The sequence below is a fragment of the Lactuca virosa genome, chromosome 3, assembly GCF_052849685.1.
Source record: "Lactuca virosa cultivar CGN04683 chromosome 3, Lactuca_virosa_CGN04683_v6, whole genome shotgun sequence".
NCBI lineage: Eukaryota > Viridiplantae > Streptophyta > Magnoliopsida > Asterales > Asteraceae > Lactuca > Lactuca virosa.
Window position 1 is genome coordinate 184,309,808 of NC_136428.1, and position 19,874 is coordinate 184,329,681.

At 37.8% G+C, this 19,874-nt stretch overlaps 2 protein-coding genes across 2 annotated transcripts; one reads left to right on the top strand and one right to left on the bottom strand.

The window, feature by feature from the left end:
- Window positions 1-233: 233 nt before the first annotated feature.
- Window positions 234-2,823, bottom strand: LOC145166863 (U-box domain-containing protein 17-like). Its single transcript, XM_079085916.1, has 2 exons — window positions 2,446-2,823; window positions 234-1,401 (listed from the first exon to the last, which is right to left on the bottom strand). Exons 1-2 carry the CDS (start codon window positions 2,718-2,720, stop codon window positions 555-557), a joined length of 1,122 nt encoding a protein of 373 aa, XP_078942042.1. The 5' UTR covers window positions 2,721-2,823; the 3' UTR covers window positions 234-554.
- Window positions 2,824-6,309: 3,486 nt separating this feature from the next.
- LOC145164302 (uncharacterized) lies at window positions 6,310-6,885 on the top strand. Its single transcript, XM_079083027.1, has one exon. The coding sequence runs from the start codon at window positions 6,310-6,312 to the stop codon at window positions 6,883-6,885; it is 576 nt and encodes a 191-aa protein (XP_078939153.1).
- Window positions 6,886-19,874: the final 12,989 nt, after the last annotated feature.

The window sequence follows — 19,874 nt, forward strand, 5'->3', positions numbered from 1 at the left end:
TTATTCCATATAGAATACACCAAACTCTTCCATTTTGGTATAGGTGGTTGCATCCCTTGACTATGGGAAGTGTTAAAATTTCAATTTAACACTCTCATTGACGAAAAAAAATTCCACTTTAGGATCAATACTAGTCCACTATCATCAAGTCTTTGTTAGTTGTTACAGATTAGGCCCCCTAACTTTTAATTAACCAATAAAACACACCAATACATTACCGAAACACTACACAAAGCATCAAAACTTAACCACCTTTATCCACTCAAAACAACTTTTCACAAAATCAAACTAACCCTAAAAAGCATTCATTTTTTCCAGAAATGAAATCATAAAACACAATCCAATGTACAACCCTTTCTCCATCAACTTACAACTCCCTAAAGCATCCATATCTGGAAAAAGACAAAAAAAAAAAAAAAAAAAAAGACACCTACCAGTCTCATGATACCTTACCACAACTCCACAAGGCCTGGACTGGCTTTACCAACTTTGGTATATTTTTATCATCGGAAAACCCGAACACCATCGGAAAAAGCCATGAAAACCGGCATAACTTACTTCAAAGAAACTTCCGAAGCACAAATCGGAAGATCACATGGAGTACAAACGAAAGCCCTTTCTTGCAAATGTCTCAAACTTTGCTCCATACTAACTTGCACCATTTCTGCAAGCATCTTCTTCGCATTCCCAGATTGTTCATCTCCATCGATTTGCGATATTATATTACTTAATATATCCTCAAGTGTGTCAGCCTCGAGTTCCGTTCTCCGGTACGGCGATTCCCGGAGCAACCGGAGGAGGGTGTGCGCTTTTGTTCGTGACTTCGGAGTTCCTTGAACTGTAAGCTCCAAAAGTCCAGGGATTACACCTTCTTTAAGTATCGGTTCTCTGTATTTACCTCGATCGATTTGACACATAGTTAAAAGTGTTCCCACTGCGTGTTCCCGGCTCTGATGGGTCCCACTTTCGAGAACTTCAACCACCGCAAGTATTCCACCGTCTTCTGACGTCAGCGAAACTCTTCCCTCTTCGTAATCGACTAAAGTTTCTAGAAGCGAAATGCATCTTTCGGAGATTTTTGAGGTTTTTTTACAGGTTTTGAGGATGTTTGTTAATGTGGGAATCGGGTGAGATTGGAGAATTAATGAGAGATTATCGGGTTCTGTTGAGAGATTGGAGAGAGCTACAATGGCGTCCATTTTGGCTTGTGGGGAGCCGTGGTTTATGATTTTTAAGAGAAGTGGGATGACCCCAGATGCTCCCACGGCGGACTTCTTCACCGGAGATGCTGATAAAGTGACTAACGCCGCCGTTGCATGTTCTTGCATGGTTGAATTGTCGGATTGAAGAAAACCTACGATTGGTTCCAAGGCACCAGCTTCCACAATTGTAATCTTGTTGCTGAAAAAGAGATTCACGATTTTAGATATATGAATTATATAACATTATTTGTACATAACATTTTTCTCAATGATATAAGTTTTGATTCGTATATAAAAAAAAATTTATATAGTAGAAAATTAATTATGTAACTTTTTTTTTCAAGGTCGTAGAGTAAAACATTTTAAAACATAAATTATTGTTTATAAAAAAAAAATATTGTATAAGACAACTACTAAAAAAAACAATCAATTTAAGTAACCATTTGTAAAATTAAAATTTTTATGAGTTATTTTAATATTACATGTCGATAAATGTATTCATATTACTTTTGAACTTGGAAGATATTAATGGGGAGTAGGAGACCACAGACAAAGTTGTAAAAAGTTATTTTCATTATTAAATTGCTAAAACCATGAAAAACAAGCACACGTAGACCCAAGAAAATGACACCCCAAAAATACCAACCACAATTTACTTCAAGATTAATCAATCATGCAAGTTTTAAATTCTAAATTACATTAAACTAATATAATAAACCATTAGAAGAAATAAAAACCACAAAATCTTTTCAAATACTAATTCATTTAAACTTCTTCTTAACAATTTTAAAACCACCAATGAAATATCCTAGTAGGGAATCTTATGAACAAGAGAACACTGTTTGTCTAAGCATGAACATAACTACTCATAAAACTAAACACTTCGAATCAAAATCATGGGTATATTGTTTAATTTATAGAACAATATAAGGATTTTTTTTGTGATCAATAAGAACAAACACTAATTTGATTAACTGGGTCAAATTGTTTTCTTTAGTGTTAACCAATTGGAAAAAAGATTAACGATAAAACAGAGACCACAAAACACACTTTCAAAAAAGCTTTGATTCCTTTTTCTTTTTTCCAGATATTGCTGAATCAGCCAAAAAAGATGCAACGATAAGAACAGAAAACGATAGAACACAAAGTGAAGCTCATCATCATCATCATCATCAACATCATCATCATCATCATCATCATATTATTATTATCAAAGAAAAAGATGAAAGATAAACAAACATACGTTTCGTCCTTAACAGCGAGGTTAAGAAGAGCGAGCAAGGCAGCTTCGTTGGCTTCCGGTGACTGAGAACGGAGCATCGACACAAGGGGTTTAATTGCGGCGGAGAATTGTCGGCGACACCGCTGAGAAGTCTTGGTGAGTCGCCGGATCTCGTTAGCGGCTTCAATTTTGGAACAGGGGTTGGTGGGATCATCTTGGATGAGGAGAAGAAGGGTGTGGGCGACGGCGGCGGCGGTGGAGGTGGAGATGGTGAGGTGGCAGGTTTGGGAATCCATGGAGGTGAGGTGAGGTGAGGTGGTGCCACCGACGGCGAAGGGACAAGTGGTGGAGAGAGAAAATATCTAAGGAGAAATGAAGGGATTTTGTGTTTATAAAAGAAAGGGAAGAAAACGTAAGGTGAAGATGAAACGTGGGAAGCATGGCGTGGCGTTAAGCAACAGTTACTTTCAACTCAAATTTTAATTTTCTCGTTTTGTAATTGTGAATTTAGACAAAATTATATATGTAGTTTATTTGTTTGAAAAAATTGCAATTTTATTCAAAGTTTATATTTGTTTACATGTGTAACAAGTGTTTTAACCTTGTGCGTTGTAACGATATCAACTATTTTTTGAAATCATTTTTTTATACAAATAGAAAATGTAATTTTCTTTTATATAATTAATGATCATTAATTTTATTACATGTATCGTTTTTGTAACTCATTTTCATATTAACCATTTTTGTATCTATTTCTTATAGAGACTATTTTTATAATTATAGTTTTATCTCATGGGTGATTGTTTGTGTAATTTTATTTTTCTCACACTCAATGACCTTTTTTTTCTATTTGAAACACATGGACCATTTATGTAATTTTGTTACGTATAGACAATTTTCTTTAATTTTGTCTTACACAAAATTACCTTTTATGTTATATTGTCTTACATAGGGACCATTTATATAACTTCATTACACATGGATCTTATTTATGTAACTTTTATAGCAACCATTTTTATAACTTCATCTAGAAAGACCATTTTTGTAATTTTATTTTAGATGATAATCGTTTCTATAATTTTGTTACCCATAGACTATTTATGTAATTCTTTTTCTCATAGGGGCAATTTATGTCATTTTGTCATTTGAAACATAGTGTTGTACTTTTTTTTCGGTGACCGTTTATGTCTATTTGAAAACTATAGGGACTAAAAATACAATTCATAGAAAAACACCATAGCTTGGTATATGATGATGCTTCAATTTTATATTATTTTTATGAAATGGGAAGAAATGTTTGAAATTGCTCCATGATCCGAGTGAGGAACAAACAAAGCTTACCAACACTTATACACATACGTGGGAGTCTTCAAAACCACCTATACAAAAATTTATGATAGTGGATTTAGATATCTGAATCCGTATCCGAAATTCTAATATCCAAATTTTCGGATACGGATTCAGATACCTAAATCGGATATCCAAAATTTAATTTCTTTTATTATATGCAATAACCAAACATAGATTGATGGTTATTAACCAAAAAATAAGATGTTAATCATGTTTAACAATTGAGAAAAAGGCATTAATTAAGCACATGTCATTCTTTATCCAAAAGAAAGAAAATTACTATCAGCTTCTTAAGATAAACTATTTGAAAAAACTACAAGTCATCAGTGTAATGTCAGTAAAATAAATAAATGTGTAACTTAATCTTGATATTAACAAATGGCATCGGGGTGGTGGTGGTGTCGATGATGGCGACGGTGGTGGTGACAGGCGGTGGTGGGCGCGGCGGCGGGGGGCAGTGGTGGTGTCGATGATGGCGACGGTGGTGGTGAAAGGAGGTGGTGGTGACAGTGACAATTATGGCAGTAGTGGTGATGGCGACGGTGATGGTGGTAGTGCGAAGTGGTGGTGATGATGGTGATGGTAAGTGGGTGATTGTGGTAGTGGTGTTGGGCAAGTGGGTGTATGTGTGTGTCTTTGTGGGTGTGTGGGGGGTGTGTGATTTGGTGTTGTATGGGTGTGTTTCTGTGTGTGTGTTTGTAGGGGTCGGGTGGGTGTAGGTGTGTGTTTGTGGGTGTGTGGGTGTAGGTATGCGTTTGTGGGTGTGTGTGTTTATGGGGGTGGGGGTGTGTGTTTGTGGGGGTGTGGGTGTGGGTATTGGAGTGGGTGTAGGTGTGTGTGGGTGTGTGTGTGTGTGTGTGTGTTTTTGTGGGGATGGATGTGTATGTGTGTATGTGTGTGTGTGTGTGGGGGGGGGGGGGGGTTGGGAGTGGATGGGTGTTGGTAGGTAGGGGTGTAGTGGGTTGGGGGTGTTAAGGTGAGGGTAGGTAGAGGTGGGTGGGAGTGGGAGTGGGTGTGTTTATATTTTAGAAAATTTTGGAAAACAATGATTATGGGTTTTCCAAGAATTTCCAATTTCTTTGTAATCTTTGAAAATGGAAAATTTTCATTTTCTGTAAAAAAATTTAGAAAAATACAAGAACTAAAAGCGTTTTCAAAATTCAAATTTTTTTTGGAAATTTTTTCGGGAAAACGACCTATTTTTCGGCAACTAAACTCAACCTAAATCTTTAATTTTGAGTTTTTATATTAGAAGAATACAAAATGAAATTGCATAACGTAAATAAATAATATAAATATTTTTTAAATTATCAGATATTTTGATATCTGAAATATTCGAAATTTTATAAAATAGCTATCCGTATTCGAATCCGAAAAACCAAATATCCAAAAATCTGGATATCCGAAATTTCGGATATTTTCGAATCAAATTTTTGGATTTTTGGATCAGATGTTCGAATTTTGATATTTTTGAACACCCCTACATATATGAGATACTTTGAATTTTGTTTATTCCTACACAACCTAAAAATCTTGACCCACTTATTGCGGTTATCTTTTAGGAGTGTCAAAAATACATTAGCTTCTTGATCTATGTAAAATATATATATTTTTTTCTTTTTATTTTTAAGTTATATATATATATATATATATATATATATATATATATATATATATATATATATTATTTATTTGTTTAATCATTTTTACTATTTCTTAATCAATTTTATTAAAATATGTGGGACCTCAAATCCTACCCTCACTTTCCTTGTTTTCTTCGTTACTATTCCTCACTAACGACTTCATCTCTGATGATTTCATTTCTGTCGTAGACCATCATTTCTAACGTCTTCTTCATCACCCTTCCTTACATATTCGTCTTCAACTACATCTACATTCATTTTTGCGACTCTATTTTCACTTGAAACCTATAAACATATTCATCAAACATCAAAATAAACGAAAATCTTATGAAATTTAACAAAAATACACAAGGAATTCTACCGACATGTTAATTAAAATATGAAGTATGAAAACAAATAATGAATTCGAATATGATCATTAGTAGTTTGTGAAAATTTTAGTACTACATCACGTTCTATTCTTTTTAAGCCCTAAAATTCATTCCTAGTAGTTTTTTTGAACAACGAAATTTTATAAAAAAACAACACTAGTAGTGCAAAATCTGTGGAGGGTATGACGAAGAAGAGAGCTGCCGACAGGACCGAGGTCAGTGAAAAGAGGAAGGTTGAGGAAGCATAACAACAAGAAGAAGAAAAAAATTTCGAAGTCAAGCAACAAGTCTGGGAGCAGCCAAGAAGGGAAGTGGTGCGACTAGTGCAAAAGGAAGCATTTCGGCGATTGCGTCATCTGCTTCAAGTGCAAGAAGCCCGGGCATACTTCTATAAATTGCCCAGTAAAAGAAAAAGTTTGTCTCAATTGTGGAGAGGGGGGCACATTAAGGCATAGTGCCTAAAGGTTGAGAAACCTAACCCAAGGATCATGCCACCAAAGCCCAAGGGTCGAAGCTATCAGATGACCCTTAATGAAGCAAATGAAGAGACCGATGTTGCTTCAGGTACATTCTTAGTTAATCAAATTTCTGCAAATACATTATTCGATTCTGGAGCAGATCATTCATTTATATCGCATGAATTTGGTAGGAAACTTATATTATCACCACTTAGACTAAATACCCATATCTTAGTAGAAGCAACGGGTGGTAGGAATGTATCTGTTAGCAATAGGTTAGAGGCCATAACTATCGACTTGAATGGAAAAAAATTTCGTCGAGAGCTTTTGCCTTTTGAGTTGAGTGAGTTCGACGTAATTCTCGACATGGATCGGTTAGGAGAAAACTACCCAGACATCCTATGTGGAAGGAAGATGGTGCGTATTAATCCCCCTGGGAGAGAGCCATTTATAGTTTACGGTGATAAGAGTAGAGTAAAGTCTGAAATCATTACAATGATGAAAGCCAGAAAATGCCTAGTTAAGGGACGCACAACATTTTTAGCATACGTGATAGATGCGAAGAAGGAGAAGAAGGCAATGACTAATATACCTATGGTGCGAGATTTTCATGAGGTATTCCCCGATGAATTACCTTGATTACCACCATAGAGACAGGTAGAATTCATGATCGACTTATTACCAGTCACGACGCCAATTACGAAAGCACCGTATCGTTTAGCACATACAGAGATGAAATAATTAATGACACAACTCCAGGAGTTGTTAGAAAAAAGTTTCATAAGACCTAGTTCATCACCCTGGGGAGCTCCAATATTGTTCGTAAAGAATAAGGATGGTAAAATGAGAATGTGCATTGATTATAGAGAGCTAAACAAAGCTACGATCAAGAATAGGTATCCTTTACCTAAGACAGATGACTTGTTCGATCAGTTGTAGGGAGCAACCGTTTTCTCCAAGATTGATCTCAGGTCAGGCTATCATCAGTTAAAGATTAGAGAGCAAGACATTGAGAATACAACCTCTAGAATAAGGTATGGGCACTATAAATTCTTTGTTATTTCATTTGGACTAACAAATGCTCCAACAACATTCATGGACCTGATGCATCGAGTTTGTAATCCTTTTCTTGATAAATCAGTAATAGTGTTCATTGATGATATCTTGATTTACTCCAAGAACAATCAAGATCATGGTAAACACCTCTGAGAAGTACTAGAAGTCCTAAAGAGGGAGAAGCTTTATGAAAAGTTCTCCAAGTGCGACTTTTGGATATGGGAGATATAATTCTTGGGTCATATGGTTAATCGGGAAGGCATTATGGTTGGCCCAACAAAGATAGAAGTTGTGATGAAATGGGAGACGCCAAAGAGTCCGACAAAAAATCATAGTTTTCTAGGATTGGCGGGTTACTATCGAATATTCATCCAAAATGTTTCTTCTATCGTAGATCCATTGACAGCCCTAACCAAAGAGGGAGTTATCTATATTTGGAGCGAGAAGCACGAAAAATTTGTTGGTGAATTGAAGAAGAGGTTGTGTGAAGCACCAATCCTCGTCCTACCAGAAGGAACTGATGACTTTGCGGTTTTAAGTGACGCTTCTAAGATTGCATTGGCATGTGTCCTTACCCAAAGAGACAAAGTAGTATCTTACGCCTCGAGATAATTGAAGCACCACGAGCATAATTATGTGATTCGTGATCTAGAGCTTGCAGTAGTGGTTTTTGCCTTAAAGATATGAAGACATTATCTTTATGGAACCAAATGCAAACTATGTACGGATCATAAAAGCCTTCAATATCTCTTTGCTCATAAAGAATTGAACATGAAACAAAGGCGATGGATAGAGTTACTCAAGGACTACAATTGCGAGATACTTTACCACTTTGATAAAGCAAATATCATAGTTGACGCCTTAAGTAGAAAGGTGATTCGGAAAGGGAAAAGAGCTAGATCGTTGAAGATTGAAGTGATCTCAAAGATTGTGGAAAAGATCAAGGAAGCTCATACAAGGGCTCTGGCAGAAGGTGATAAGAAGGAAGTGTTGGGTTTTGTATACTACAACATACTATGGTGCACATACAACCCTAATTGCTTTGGATCTATGTTTTCTACAATTATACATGCAATATTGTTTCCAAAGCATTAAGCCTACAACTAGCATACAATTGACATAAACAACATAGAATTGAGTTATGGAATTACCTCTTTGTTGTAGCTTGTAGTTTTGGCCTTTAAGAACTTAGCACCTCAAATGTGATGCCTCAAATGGTTCACAAACACCATGAACAAAGGAGGACTTGAGAGAGAGGCTACTTAGCACACAAAATCGTTTATCACCCTTCTTAGAATGCATGGGGCCGATTTTGGTGACTATGGGTTCCTTTTATAGTGTGGAAAAGTCTAGGGTTACATCCATGCAAACCCTAATTCACATGACCCTTCATATTACTTAGGCTCCATGGGTTAAACCTCCATGGACTATCCATGGACTATCATAATGGTTTAGCCCATCCTAAATAACCATGGATCATTGGCCCACACTATAAGAATCATTGATTTAATTAATCAGTCCCCGTATATTTAATTAGTTTCTTTTGATCACTAAATTAATTCCAAATTAATTCTTGATCAATACTAATTAAATAATATGATTTCATATTAATATATTAGAACTTATAATATATTAATAAATCACAAATAACCTCTTCTCAAAAGTCCATCCTATCAAATTGCTCTTGTGAAGGCAACCCAAATGGACCATGCTACTACCGGGTCAAGTATATATTAACTATAGTTATGGCCTTAGACACCTAATCCAACAGTCTCCTACTTGGATAAGTATAATAACTATTATTGCAAGTACGACTCCACAACCCGACTAGCAATCATAGCTCTTAAAAGCCGCTGTCGAACTCTGACCTAGTCAATGACGCGTCCATTAGATAAGGGATCATATATTCCTCCATTCTACAAGATATCGTATGAACTGAGACATGAATTATAATCACTCTCTCTGTCCATATGTTGTTTCCCGATTTTCGATTTATGACGACCGACTAATTGTACAAATCAAATCAGTCCAGGCTTGGCCAAGCGCTTAGGGTGTCATCACTAAATCATCGAGGGGCCCACATATATCGCTTTTATCCCTCTAAGGGTAAAAGGAATGGATAAAATTCGACTCATATGCTTGCTATATTTACTCACCAAATCACACACAACAATGCGTTTTATAACACCAAGTTACCGGTGCGTTTAGGCATCATCAATGTGCAACCGATTTGTAAGCTACAACTCACACGTCTATGTTTTAAGAATATAAGATATTATCATCTCACAATCACCCGTGATAAAATCCATGAAGTAATTCAGATGAGCGTGGGTTTAATCCAATACTCGAATCTTATTCTAGGAGTACTCATGAACACTGCAGCAAACTTGTGTTATGTCTAAATTACCTAGACAATCTACAGTCAGATTCATGAAAGTCTTGCCTCAATACCTACTTCCAAAGTATGATCGACTGTGGATAGTTTGAATAACCTAGTTATTCGGGAAGTCAAAACATGCAAAGTGAAACACAAGAATAATCGAATCCAATATGGTCTCAGAACTTATGGATATAAATAAAACTCCTTTTATTTAATCACCATATTGATTACACATTATTCATTGTATAATGTTTCGATTAATCAACTTAATACTTGAATTAAAAAAATAGTTATGCCATGCTCCAAGCATGCACACTACGTTTGCCTATGGTCCTCTCTTTGTGAAATAGATCAATTGACAACATTTCAATGATGCTCATTTCACAATTCCAAATCCTTATAGTAAGTGTAAGAATACCAAATTCTTGCCATTTACTATAATCTGTTATATTCGAAACTTAAATGCAATAATCCTTTTGTAATGTCAATGCACAAAGGTCGCAAAGACTATGCCAATGATATTACAAAGTATTCCTTTTGGACATTGGTTACTGAACCAATTCCATGGAAGAGAAGTCTCATATTCAAAGTACATTCCTTTAAACATCCTTCTTGCATTAAGGTTTCTAATCTTACACATATTTTATGATTAACTTCCACTTATGGAAAATTTCCAAAACTCCATATGACTAGAACTTCTGAAAAACAGTTACCTCTTCTCAGAACTTGTCAATATGGACCTTCCAAAACTTATACTATACTTCCAACTGTCCATAAGCAACCAATCTTTGGTAAACCTCAGATTGTCCTCGACAATTGCTTAACCATTTTAGTCATATCTCGTTCTAGTCCCTTTTCCCTCTTAATGCCCTAGGCATTTGGAAAATTAGAACATATTAATATTATAGCATATGCAATCGATCCTATACCCGAAGCATATGGGATACGACTCATAATGTCTTACATAAAGACATGATACTTTACCAGTCTTTCGCTATAATATTTCCACATATAGAATTTCCTTATGTTGAATCATTTCAACATAACATTCACATATTTCCATGACTAAATTCGATTAAAATCTCAATCTAAGCTTTTAGATTTGAAATGAAGTATGAATTCCTCTCCCATAATTATAGCAAAACAACTTTTCAAACCCTGCAACTTTGCGAATTGAAACTTTTGTTTTCTATAATTAACATTGCTAACTCGCAACACTTACCATAATAATTATGCTCCCACTAGCATAATAATTACATTCTAATTAGCATAACACTTTTGTCCCAATAGCTTTGACATGTACTCGAAAATCAGTTGGACTTCTAGAAATCAATACTTATTGACTTTCTTACCAAAGTTCAGATTTCTGATACAAGATGCTTTGATAAGACTTTATCTAGGCTTCTCAAATTCATACACTTTTCCTTAGATAGCTCACATGTGTGTCTAAACAATTTTAGAAGTTACAGAAATAAGTCCCAAATGTTTAGACCTTTTTCCATTTCTCACAATTCGAACTATGAAGAGGGATGCCGTAATCATAATCGAATTTGATAATGCAAATATCACAATTGCTAACTATTTAAAATTCACTTAGTGAAAGCGTTTCCTCACAATCATTTTCATGAATTGGAGAGAAACCTTATGACACTTAGATTTTATGGTGTATGTGTTCCTATCCATGTGAATTTGTCATAACCATAGTCACAAGACAAGGTTAGTGACAAATTCAAACTCATATGGACCGAACCTGTTCAATCTTAATTTCTTGCCACCTGACAGCTCAAGGGCCTACCATTGCTTCCAAGTTGTTATGGAAACAGTTGATAACTCATAGAACTAACATGCATAGTCAACTTTAACTGGAATGGGCACATAAACAAGAATATGCTAACACGATAGGTTACAAACCTCAAGTCATGTGCTGGTGATTAACAATATGTTTACTCTTGATTAGTTCTTGAAACTCTTCAAGATCCTTAAGACTCCCACTGTCCTCTTGACATATAAGATTCTCTTGTCAAGAAACATTCCTTGACAAACAAATATACAAGAGTTAGTGCAGTTTCTTATCAAGACAAACACTTCACACAATTGGCCTTAGTTGGTCTTTGTTTTATCCAAAACATCACAACTTACCAATTTCAAATGTACAAGAGTATAAAACATTTTACTCTACATTTGATAAGTGTTATAAACCTTTCTTAAGATTATGTCACTCTAAGACTTGATTTTGGAACGAAGTATGATTTATTTTCTTGGTTTAACCATTTTTACAATTCACGATTCCTCTTCTTAGCCATACAAATGCACTAAGATGTCCTTAGAGGATCAATTGTGATATGGTTTCATAATCACTAGGATAATCATAAAACACGATACTCAAGTACTCTCCCTTCTTCTCATATTGGAAAAACTTTTATCTTTCTGCCTAATTTGATTTTTCTTATTCGTTCTACCACACATTGAAACTTTTTCAATGATTCAGAATTACACTTAATCTTGTAAGTATAACCATATTTACTAAACTTTAGTAAATCATAACGAATAGTCTTATCGTTCTTTGTGGTGGATCTGATCAACGCACAACCAAGTGTACCCGATCCCCTAGTCCTTCACTTCACTCACATATGCATGTGAACAAGAAATTAGTCTTAATTTCCCAAAGATGAAGTTCCCATTCATCACACAATCCAAGTTGCATGATTCCAAGTTTCTATCCAACTGAAACTTGGGTGATGAGAATCTTTCTTATTTGGTAAATTATGACACTACCACAAACGAAAGAATAAAATCCATTTCCAATATTGCTATCAATGGAAACATATAAACAACAATTTTCACAAATGTCATTATAAGGAAACTTAAAATTAAATAAAATCAAAATTTATTTATTAAAATTGCGGAAAACTTTTCCTTACAATGAAAATACATATGAAAACTATGTTGTTATCTATTCTTAAGCAATCTATCATAACTATTAAGCAGCAACTCAAAATTCTGATCATCGAACCATGCGATCGAAATCCATCTCTTCACGATCAGAATCAGCTTACTCTTCCTTTAAGCTTCCTTTATTTTCTTTGATCCTACAAAACATCAAAATGTAATTACATTACATCATGTATTAAGAATCTCCAAATAGGAACTTAATAGAGTTGGATAATGGACTTACCTGAAGTAGAGTCAAACTTTTTGACTTTACCATCCTTGCGATCTTTGAGGTAAATATGGCAGCTTCGCAACCAATGCCCCTTCTATTGGCAATAGAAACATATGGACTCTGTGGGAATGGTACATGGGACTATCTCAGACTTAGCCTTTCTCTTTAGCATTTGGTCACATCACTTGACTATGGTCGATCCCTTTCCATTGGGAAGTAAAAGCTTTTCTGGACTTCCAATGTTGCCATTGTCAATGTCCATGGAAGTTTGGGGAGTAGATCTTCCAATCAAATTTGCTTTACCAGTACGCCAAATCATTGCCGATTCAGCAGCAACAAGCAAATAGGTAAGATTGATAAGGGTCATGTCGTGATCTGTTATATAGTAGTCCTTAATGAACTCACTATACGACTCAGGGAGTGACTGAAGAACCAAATCAATAGCCAGCTTCCTTGAGAAATCGACTCCTAACATTCCCAGCCTATCAATGTGTGACTTCATCTCCAAGACATGTGCACACACCGACCTTCCATCTTGGTGTTTGCTAGCCAATAGGGCTTGAGTGACCTTGAACTTTTCAAGTCTTTGAACGTGTGGGTTAGGGAGAATTTGTCACACCCCCGGACCAGACGGCGGAAACGTCCGGAGGCGGGTGACTTCATTGTGCAGTATCATAACAATTGAATATAAATGAAACATAGCAAATCCAAACATCATACTTTGAGATAACAAACTTACATTGTTTACATATTGTATTTGTTCTTCAAATTTCACAAAAGAGACATAAGTAAATAAATTCCAAACTACAACAAAATAATCCTGAATCCGCGTCCCTTTAACCTGCTTACCGATGTCCTGAGAATTCAAGTCGTTTTGAAAAGCGTCAACTAAAAAGTTGGTGAGTTCATAAGCATTTTCGTATAAAACTGGTGATAGTTTAGAAATCCAGAAAATTCTAGTGTTTTCTTGTCAAAACAGTTGTAAGTCTTGTTTCCTATCTAGTATAGTTGCATGTGTGTGTTTTAGTTTATCATCTTTCGAAATTGTGAAATCATTTTCTCCAGAAAATCCTATACTTTTTTGTATAAAATAATCGTAAGTTCTGTTTCCAATTGAGTATACTTGCATATGTGTGTGTTAGTTTATCGTTTTTGAAATGGTATACAATCGTTTTCCCCAGAAAATCCTATATTTTCTAATGTGTAAAATAGTAGTATTAAAACCCTAATACTTGTGTGGTATAAACTTCATTTAAATTATCCAAACAATCGTGGTTATAGTCGAAAGGTGTATCTTATGTGTATTTCTAAACAATTCACTGTTATATTCTAAGTGAGTCGTTATAACCATACTAATATGACGGAGGCCTGTCTTGGCGTTTCTCAGGCGCCCGCATTTGTTTAAAGACATTTGTCACCCTAGAATGGCCAATCTAGCTGTAGCGAATAGCGAAGGTGCGGGGTGTCAACCTCGTATAGATCTATATGTGAGAACAAGATCGATGCGCAGGGACAAGGTTTGAAAACTCAAACCTTGAGTGAATGCTTAAGATCAATGTCTGCTTGCTAATGGATGTTCAAGTCGAGACTGCAGTGACCAGTCAAGTCTTAGATAAGCAGTTCAACAAATGATCAAGACATTGATTGAGGACAAATAGTCAATGATCAAGGTAAAGTTAATAAATGAAGAACAAGAAGAATGTTTTAAATATGATAAGAGTAAATGCCAAGAGTGAGTGAAGGATCCGTTTTTTACTTGTATTGAATGCTTCCTTTATATAGGAGAGAATGTTACATCGAATTAACTAAGTAACTTACATAGGACCGGACAATAGAACTATTTCTGACATTCTGATTGTCTAATATAACAAAAGGCTGAGTCCTATGAAACGTTACATCAATACAAGGATAATTAATGACAAAAGACAAAATAGCGTTCTTCCGGATCAACATACATTCCGAACGTGAAGGTCACTTCGGAATGTGTTCCTCTTCATAATACTCCACCTCTTCTTCTCTTCAGCTCCGGACAGGTTCCGGAGCACTTTTCCCTTCGGAACCAACACACTTCAGAATATGTACTTAGGATTGCTAGAGGTTCACTTTCAGGTTCCAACAATCTCCCCCTAAGTGAACTTAGCAATCCATCGAGCTATTAAATTTTCTTCCTTGATGAAGGTGTAGGCTCGGAACAACCATTCGCAGACTTCAATGTACCATGCTAGCTGACTTACAAAGTTCACCTTAACATGTTCCGGAGCATCAGACTTGGATGCGAGCGACATAAACTTCTTTAGAGCTTTGGAAGGAACCAGGTGTTTGTCAAGAACTCGGAAGCAGTCCTTCTTGTTGGTTTTCCTGGTAGTGTAGACACACCCTAGAACAGGCTCTTCAATAGGACCATCAGCAAGGAGTTCAACTTCCGGAAGGATGAAGTCGATTTTAGGAACAAGTTGCTCAGTTCCGTAAAGATGTGTAAGCTCAAAATCTCTTCGGCTGAACTCGGCAACGTAATCTTTCAAGAAGCTTAATGCAACATGATAGGCTCCCATACTAAGGCCATCCTTCTGATTTTCTCTGAAGTAGGCAGCCAAGGTGAGAATGTCATTTGGATTCATAGAGGGGATATCCCAATCAGTGACAGTTAGTTGAGTAGGTTTGTTCCGGAGGATGTGAAAACGGAACAACGGACAGTTAAGGTCAAACTTTGTCTGGATTTTTCTTCCGAAGCCCTTGACCTGAGTAATCTTCTTCTTCGACCATACTTCCTTGAAGGGAAATGCGTTCTTAGAGTAGAAAGTATCAAGTCTTTCTCTTTCTGTTCGGATGATCATTTCCGGAGGATCTGTGGGATGAAGTGGAGCGAACTTGGTGTAATACTTGCTGAAAGGAGAGAGAGGAAGATCGAGTTGATCGTGATCACCGGTGGGAAGATCATAGTACATGACTGGGATGATTTCGTGACTCTGGAGGATGCCTTCGCGGCAAAGAGGAGATATCCCACGCATTGGGTCAGGATTATCTTTTAGAGCCTGAATCCTGATGCTTTCTTCAAGAGCTTGACTGATTTCCTCCTGAGACCAGCCATGTTTTTGTTTGAGTGGAGGTCCGGAGTGCAAAGCCTGTTGTTCGGCTGTCATTGGTTTATTCCCTTTTGCTCATTGAAGCGTAGCAATGGCACGCTTCATATTCTCATCGATCGAGAATTCCGGAGTGGGATTTGGAAGAGGTTCTTCCGGAATGTCATCAGGGGTCCGGAGAGGAGAGGCCTGGTCGATCGGAGCAATTTTTGGTTCCGGAATAGGAGTGGGAGACAGCACAGAAGGAGTGGCTCGGAAGGCTTGAGCTGTAAGAACTGATTTTTCCTTAGCCATTTTGACAGCCATATCAAAAGCTTCCGGAAGAGAGGATAGCCAAGAGACTGCGGACCAGATTCTCTTTTGTTCTTCAGTTAATTCCTTCGGAATGGTCAGCTTTGGAGCTTGAAGACCAAGAACTCCTTTGGGAGCTTCATCCGGAATATATACTTCATCATCTTCGCTTCCTTCAGTGATTCCCAGGATTTCGGAGAAGATTTGAACGTCTTCATCTTCAGAATCCAGGTCCTCATGTCGGAGTGTAAATTACGAGGTTGGTTTCCATCTTCTGCTTGGGCCTTCTCCCCCTCTTGCATCGGTGAATTTTGAGACCGGTGCAAGCGTCAAGTCTTCCTTGATATCATCAAGTTTGGAGAAAACCTTCTGAAGACCTGTGGAAAGTTGAAGAGTGAGGGTGTCATAGGCTTCGGCAGTGGGAGCTTATTTGGAGAGATGCTTGAATGTGATGCCGAGGATGGCAATCATCTCATCAAACTTCCTGTTCGGAACATCAACAATGTTCCAAGTTGAGCGCAGGAGTTTGATGAGGACTTGTTGAATGATGAGGTTCATCTCATCCTTTTGCTTAATTTCCTTTTCAAGCCTCTGGATTTGTTTCTCATGGCGAACATGGGTCTGCTTAATCAGGTCATTGGTAGCAGCCACCAAGTCGTCGTGGACTTTGAGCATGGAAGTGATGGTGTTGAGGTAGTGATCAACCAGAATTTCGTATTTGGTGTCGAGTTCTTCCATAGAGTGCTTGAGCCGGAGTGAGATCAATTTATCTAGTTGAGCTTCACGTTCAGCAACCGATGGTCCGAACTGTTGGGAGAGAGATTGGAGAATAGCATCAAGTTTGTCATTAAGTCCGGAGACTTTTTGATCCAATTTTGATTTGAGCTCAGTTACAGATGATTCCACTGATGACACTTTCTCCATGGTGTCAGAGACATTGTTGCAGATTTCGAGAGGGGCGAAGGGGTCAACATAATCACCAACAGAGGATTCCGAATCGGAATCAGATTGTTGCGGAGGAGACTGGTGTGAGAAAGGATTAATGAAGGGACCCGGTTTGGTGGTAGCATCGTCTTCTTGAAATTTGAAGGATGAGCCTCCGTCCGGAGTGGTGGAGGATGAGGATCCGAATTCATAGGCAGACTTAGAAGCGGATGGCTTTGATTGAAAGTGAGCAGAAGCCTTGAAGGTGAGTTCTGGAATGATCCTTGCTTCATCGTCCATCATTACTTCTTCAGATATTTCGACGTCCGGATCAGTTGTGAAAACTCCTTGATGAGTAGTTATAGGTGGTTGTTCAGAAGTAAGCTCAGCATCTGCATCTGCGTCAGTGGGAGGAACATAGGGCATGTTGCTCTGAATGGCCCTGTTCCTCATGGAAATGAGAGTTGATTCCACTTGAGCTCGAGTAAGGTCCGGACGCCGAGATGAGGCCCTGTTAACATAATCTTCCCAAAGAGGATCATTAGTACCTGGTCGTCCTGTACGCCTTCCGGGTATCAGACCAGTTGTGGCATCGGAAGTTGGAGAGACTGCTCCTTTTTCCGGATGCTTGGGGTCCGGAAGAACGGTTCCGGAGTGTGTGCGTGTGGAAGAGATAATGGGAATATCAAATTTGACACATGAGTTTGTTCCAGGGGGCTGCAAGGAACTTTGTTCAACACCGGCATCACCCTTTTGGGAGGGTGAGGGTGGATGATGTGTAGACTCCCCGTGAGTGTGTGCTTGTGATGTTGAAACATTGAGGGGTGCCTCAGATGAGTGGGTAGGAGGGGTGTGCGGACGGCCAGAATCAGCCGGAATGTCATGGGTGCCCTCCTGTTGAGAGGGGGCACTGACTTTGGTTTTCTTTTTGGCCTTAGGCTTGGTAGGAGAAGCCTTTCGTTTGGCTGTTTTTTTGATTTTAGGTCCGGACTTAGCGAGATCGGCCTCTTCCGAAGTAGGCTCAACAGAGACCGGGGCAGGTTGTGTTGGGTCGAACACAATCGAAGACTCGAGATGTTGTTTTAAATAGGGAGAGTCGGAAGGAATGATGGCCAAAATGTTGTCCGGAAGGCGTCTGACCGGACCAAAAGATGATTAGTCCGGAATTCTATATGCCTTAACTATTTTAAAAGAGACACATACCTCCGGAGGAATGGTGCTAACCGGAATTGGTACTTTGAGCTCCTTGAAGATTTGTTGAATCGTCAAAATCTAGGGCTTGAAATTTCGTTCGGCTTCCTCTTGATGGCGAACTTGCAGAAGTCTTTCCACAAGACTTCAGGAAGATCTACAGGATTATTACGTCCGGAGTAAATGCTGAAGACTACATTCAGCCAATCCTTGCTCAAGGTATCAGTACCTCCATGCTTTCCAGATAACCCACGGATAATGAGATGCATAAGAATAGTCCAAAGCCCATAAACAACGGTTTTCTTGAAATCCTTCGCCTTGAAGTCTTGTGTGTAGCCAATGAAGTTTAGAAACGTCTGAAACTCTTCAGCCGTTGGTTCAACAACTTCGAAACCTATAGGATTAGGTGTGATACCAATCGCCTTGAGAAAGGTCGATTTGTAGATAAGAATGGTGCGATTACCAACAATGGTGGTTAACAGAACTCCATCTTCTAGTTTGATGCTTGTGAATGCGCGATGAAGATGATTGAGTGGGAGTGGAGGATCAGGAATTTTGGTAAGTGGAATAGAGAGAGGATGATTTGCAATGAACTCAATCATTATCCTGATCGATTCATCGGAGTCTAGAGGATTTAGGGAGAACAGTTGGGTTGTATCTCTAAGAAAGGGTTCTTGATCGGCAGAAGAGGATGAGCCCTTTGATCCTTTTGTTGATTTCTTCCTTGCAATTGATTTCTTGGGAGTTGATGCAGTTTGAGTTAGGTTCTTTGAAGACTCCATTGTTGAAGAATGATGAAAGCTTGATGAACACGAAGAACAGTTAGAGATTTTTGAGGTTTGAGAGTTGAGAGAGCGTAAAGAGGTAAAAGGGAATTTGAAAGGGTATTTATACCCATTTTGTTCAGAAAACCATTAAAAGAGGTAAAAGGGAAGATGGGTCGGGTTGAAAAAGGTAACGATGAGGATCCGAGATCAAATGGGTCGCATTGAATGAATTTGTACCTTTTTAGGATTGATGGGACAGGAAGGCGAAAGGTTGAATTGTTCAAAGCTTAAAATGGAAATGTTAACCGGCGATTCGATGTTTGCTTTTAGGAAACGTGCAATCGTAGCACGGGAATCAAGGTTGATAGGATAAGAATTCCCAGAAGTAACCATTGTGGATGGTTCGTCTTAAAACCCTTTGGTATTCAGGATGAGTGAGTCCGAAATGGTTATGATCCGGTAGGTACATTGATGAGTTCTGAATATCTTCTTTTGAGACAGTTTTGGAGAGAGAAATAGTCCGGAGCAAGATTTGAGATTCCGGAGCAATTTAAAAATTCAGTAGCAGATTTGAGAAATTTCCGGAGCTGTTTGAAATTCCGGAGCAAATTTGAAAAATTTCCGGAGCAGTTTGAAATTCCGGAGCAAATTTGAAATTCCGGAGCAGATTTCCTTTTTAAGATTCCGGAGCAGATAATTTGATGTTCCGGAGCAAAAGCATTTTTGAGATTCGAAGAAACTTTCAGAAAAAGATTTAGGAGACATTCCGGAACAAG

Excerpts from the sequence above, each read along its gene's own strand:
- LOC145164302 (XM_079083027.1), top strand. The coding sequence starts at position 6,310 with ATGACCCTTAATGAAGCAAATGAAGAGACCGATGTTGCTTCAGGTACA.
- LOC145166863 (XM_079085916.1), bottom strand. The coding sequence starts at position 2,720 with ATGGATTCCCAAACCTGCCACCTCACCATCTCCACCTCCACCGCCGCC. Across the intron at positions 1,402-2,445 it reads CTCGCTGTTAAGGACGAAAC|CAACAAGATTACAATTGTGG; the intron begins GTATGTTTGTTT and ends TCTCTTTTTCAG.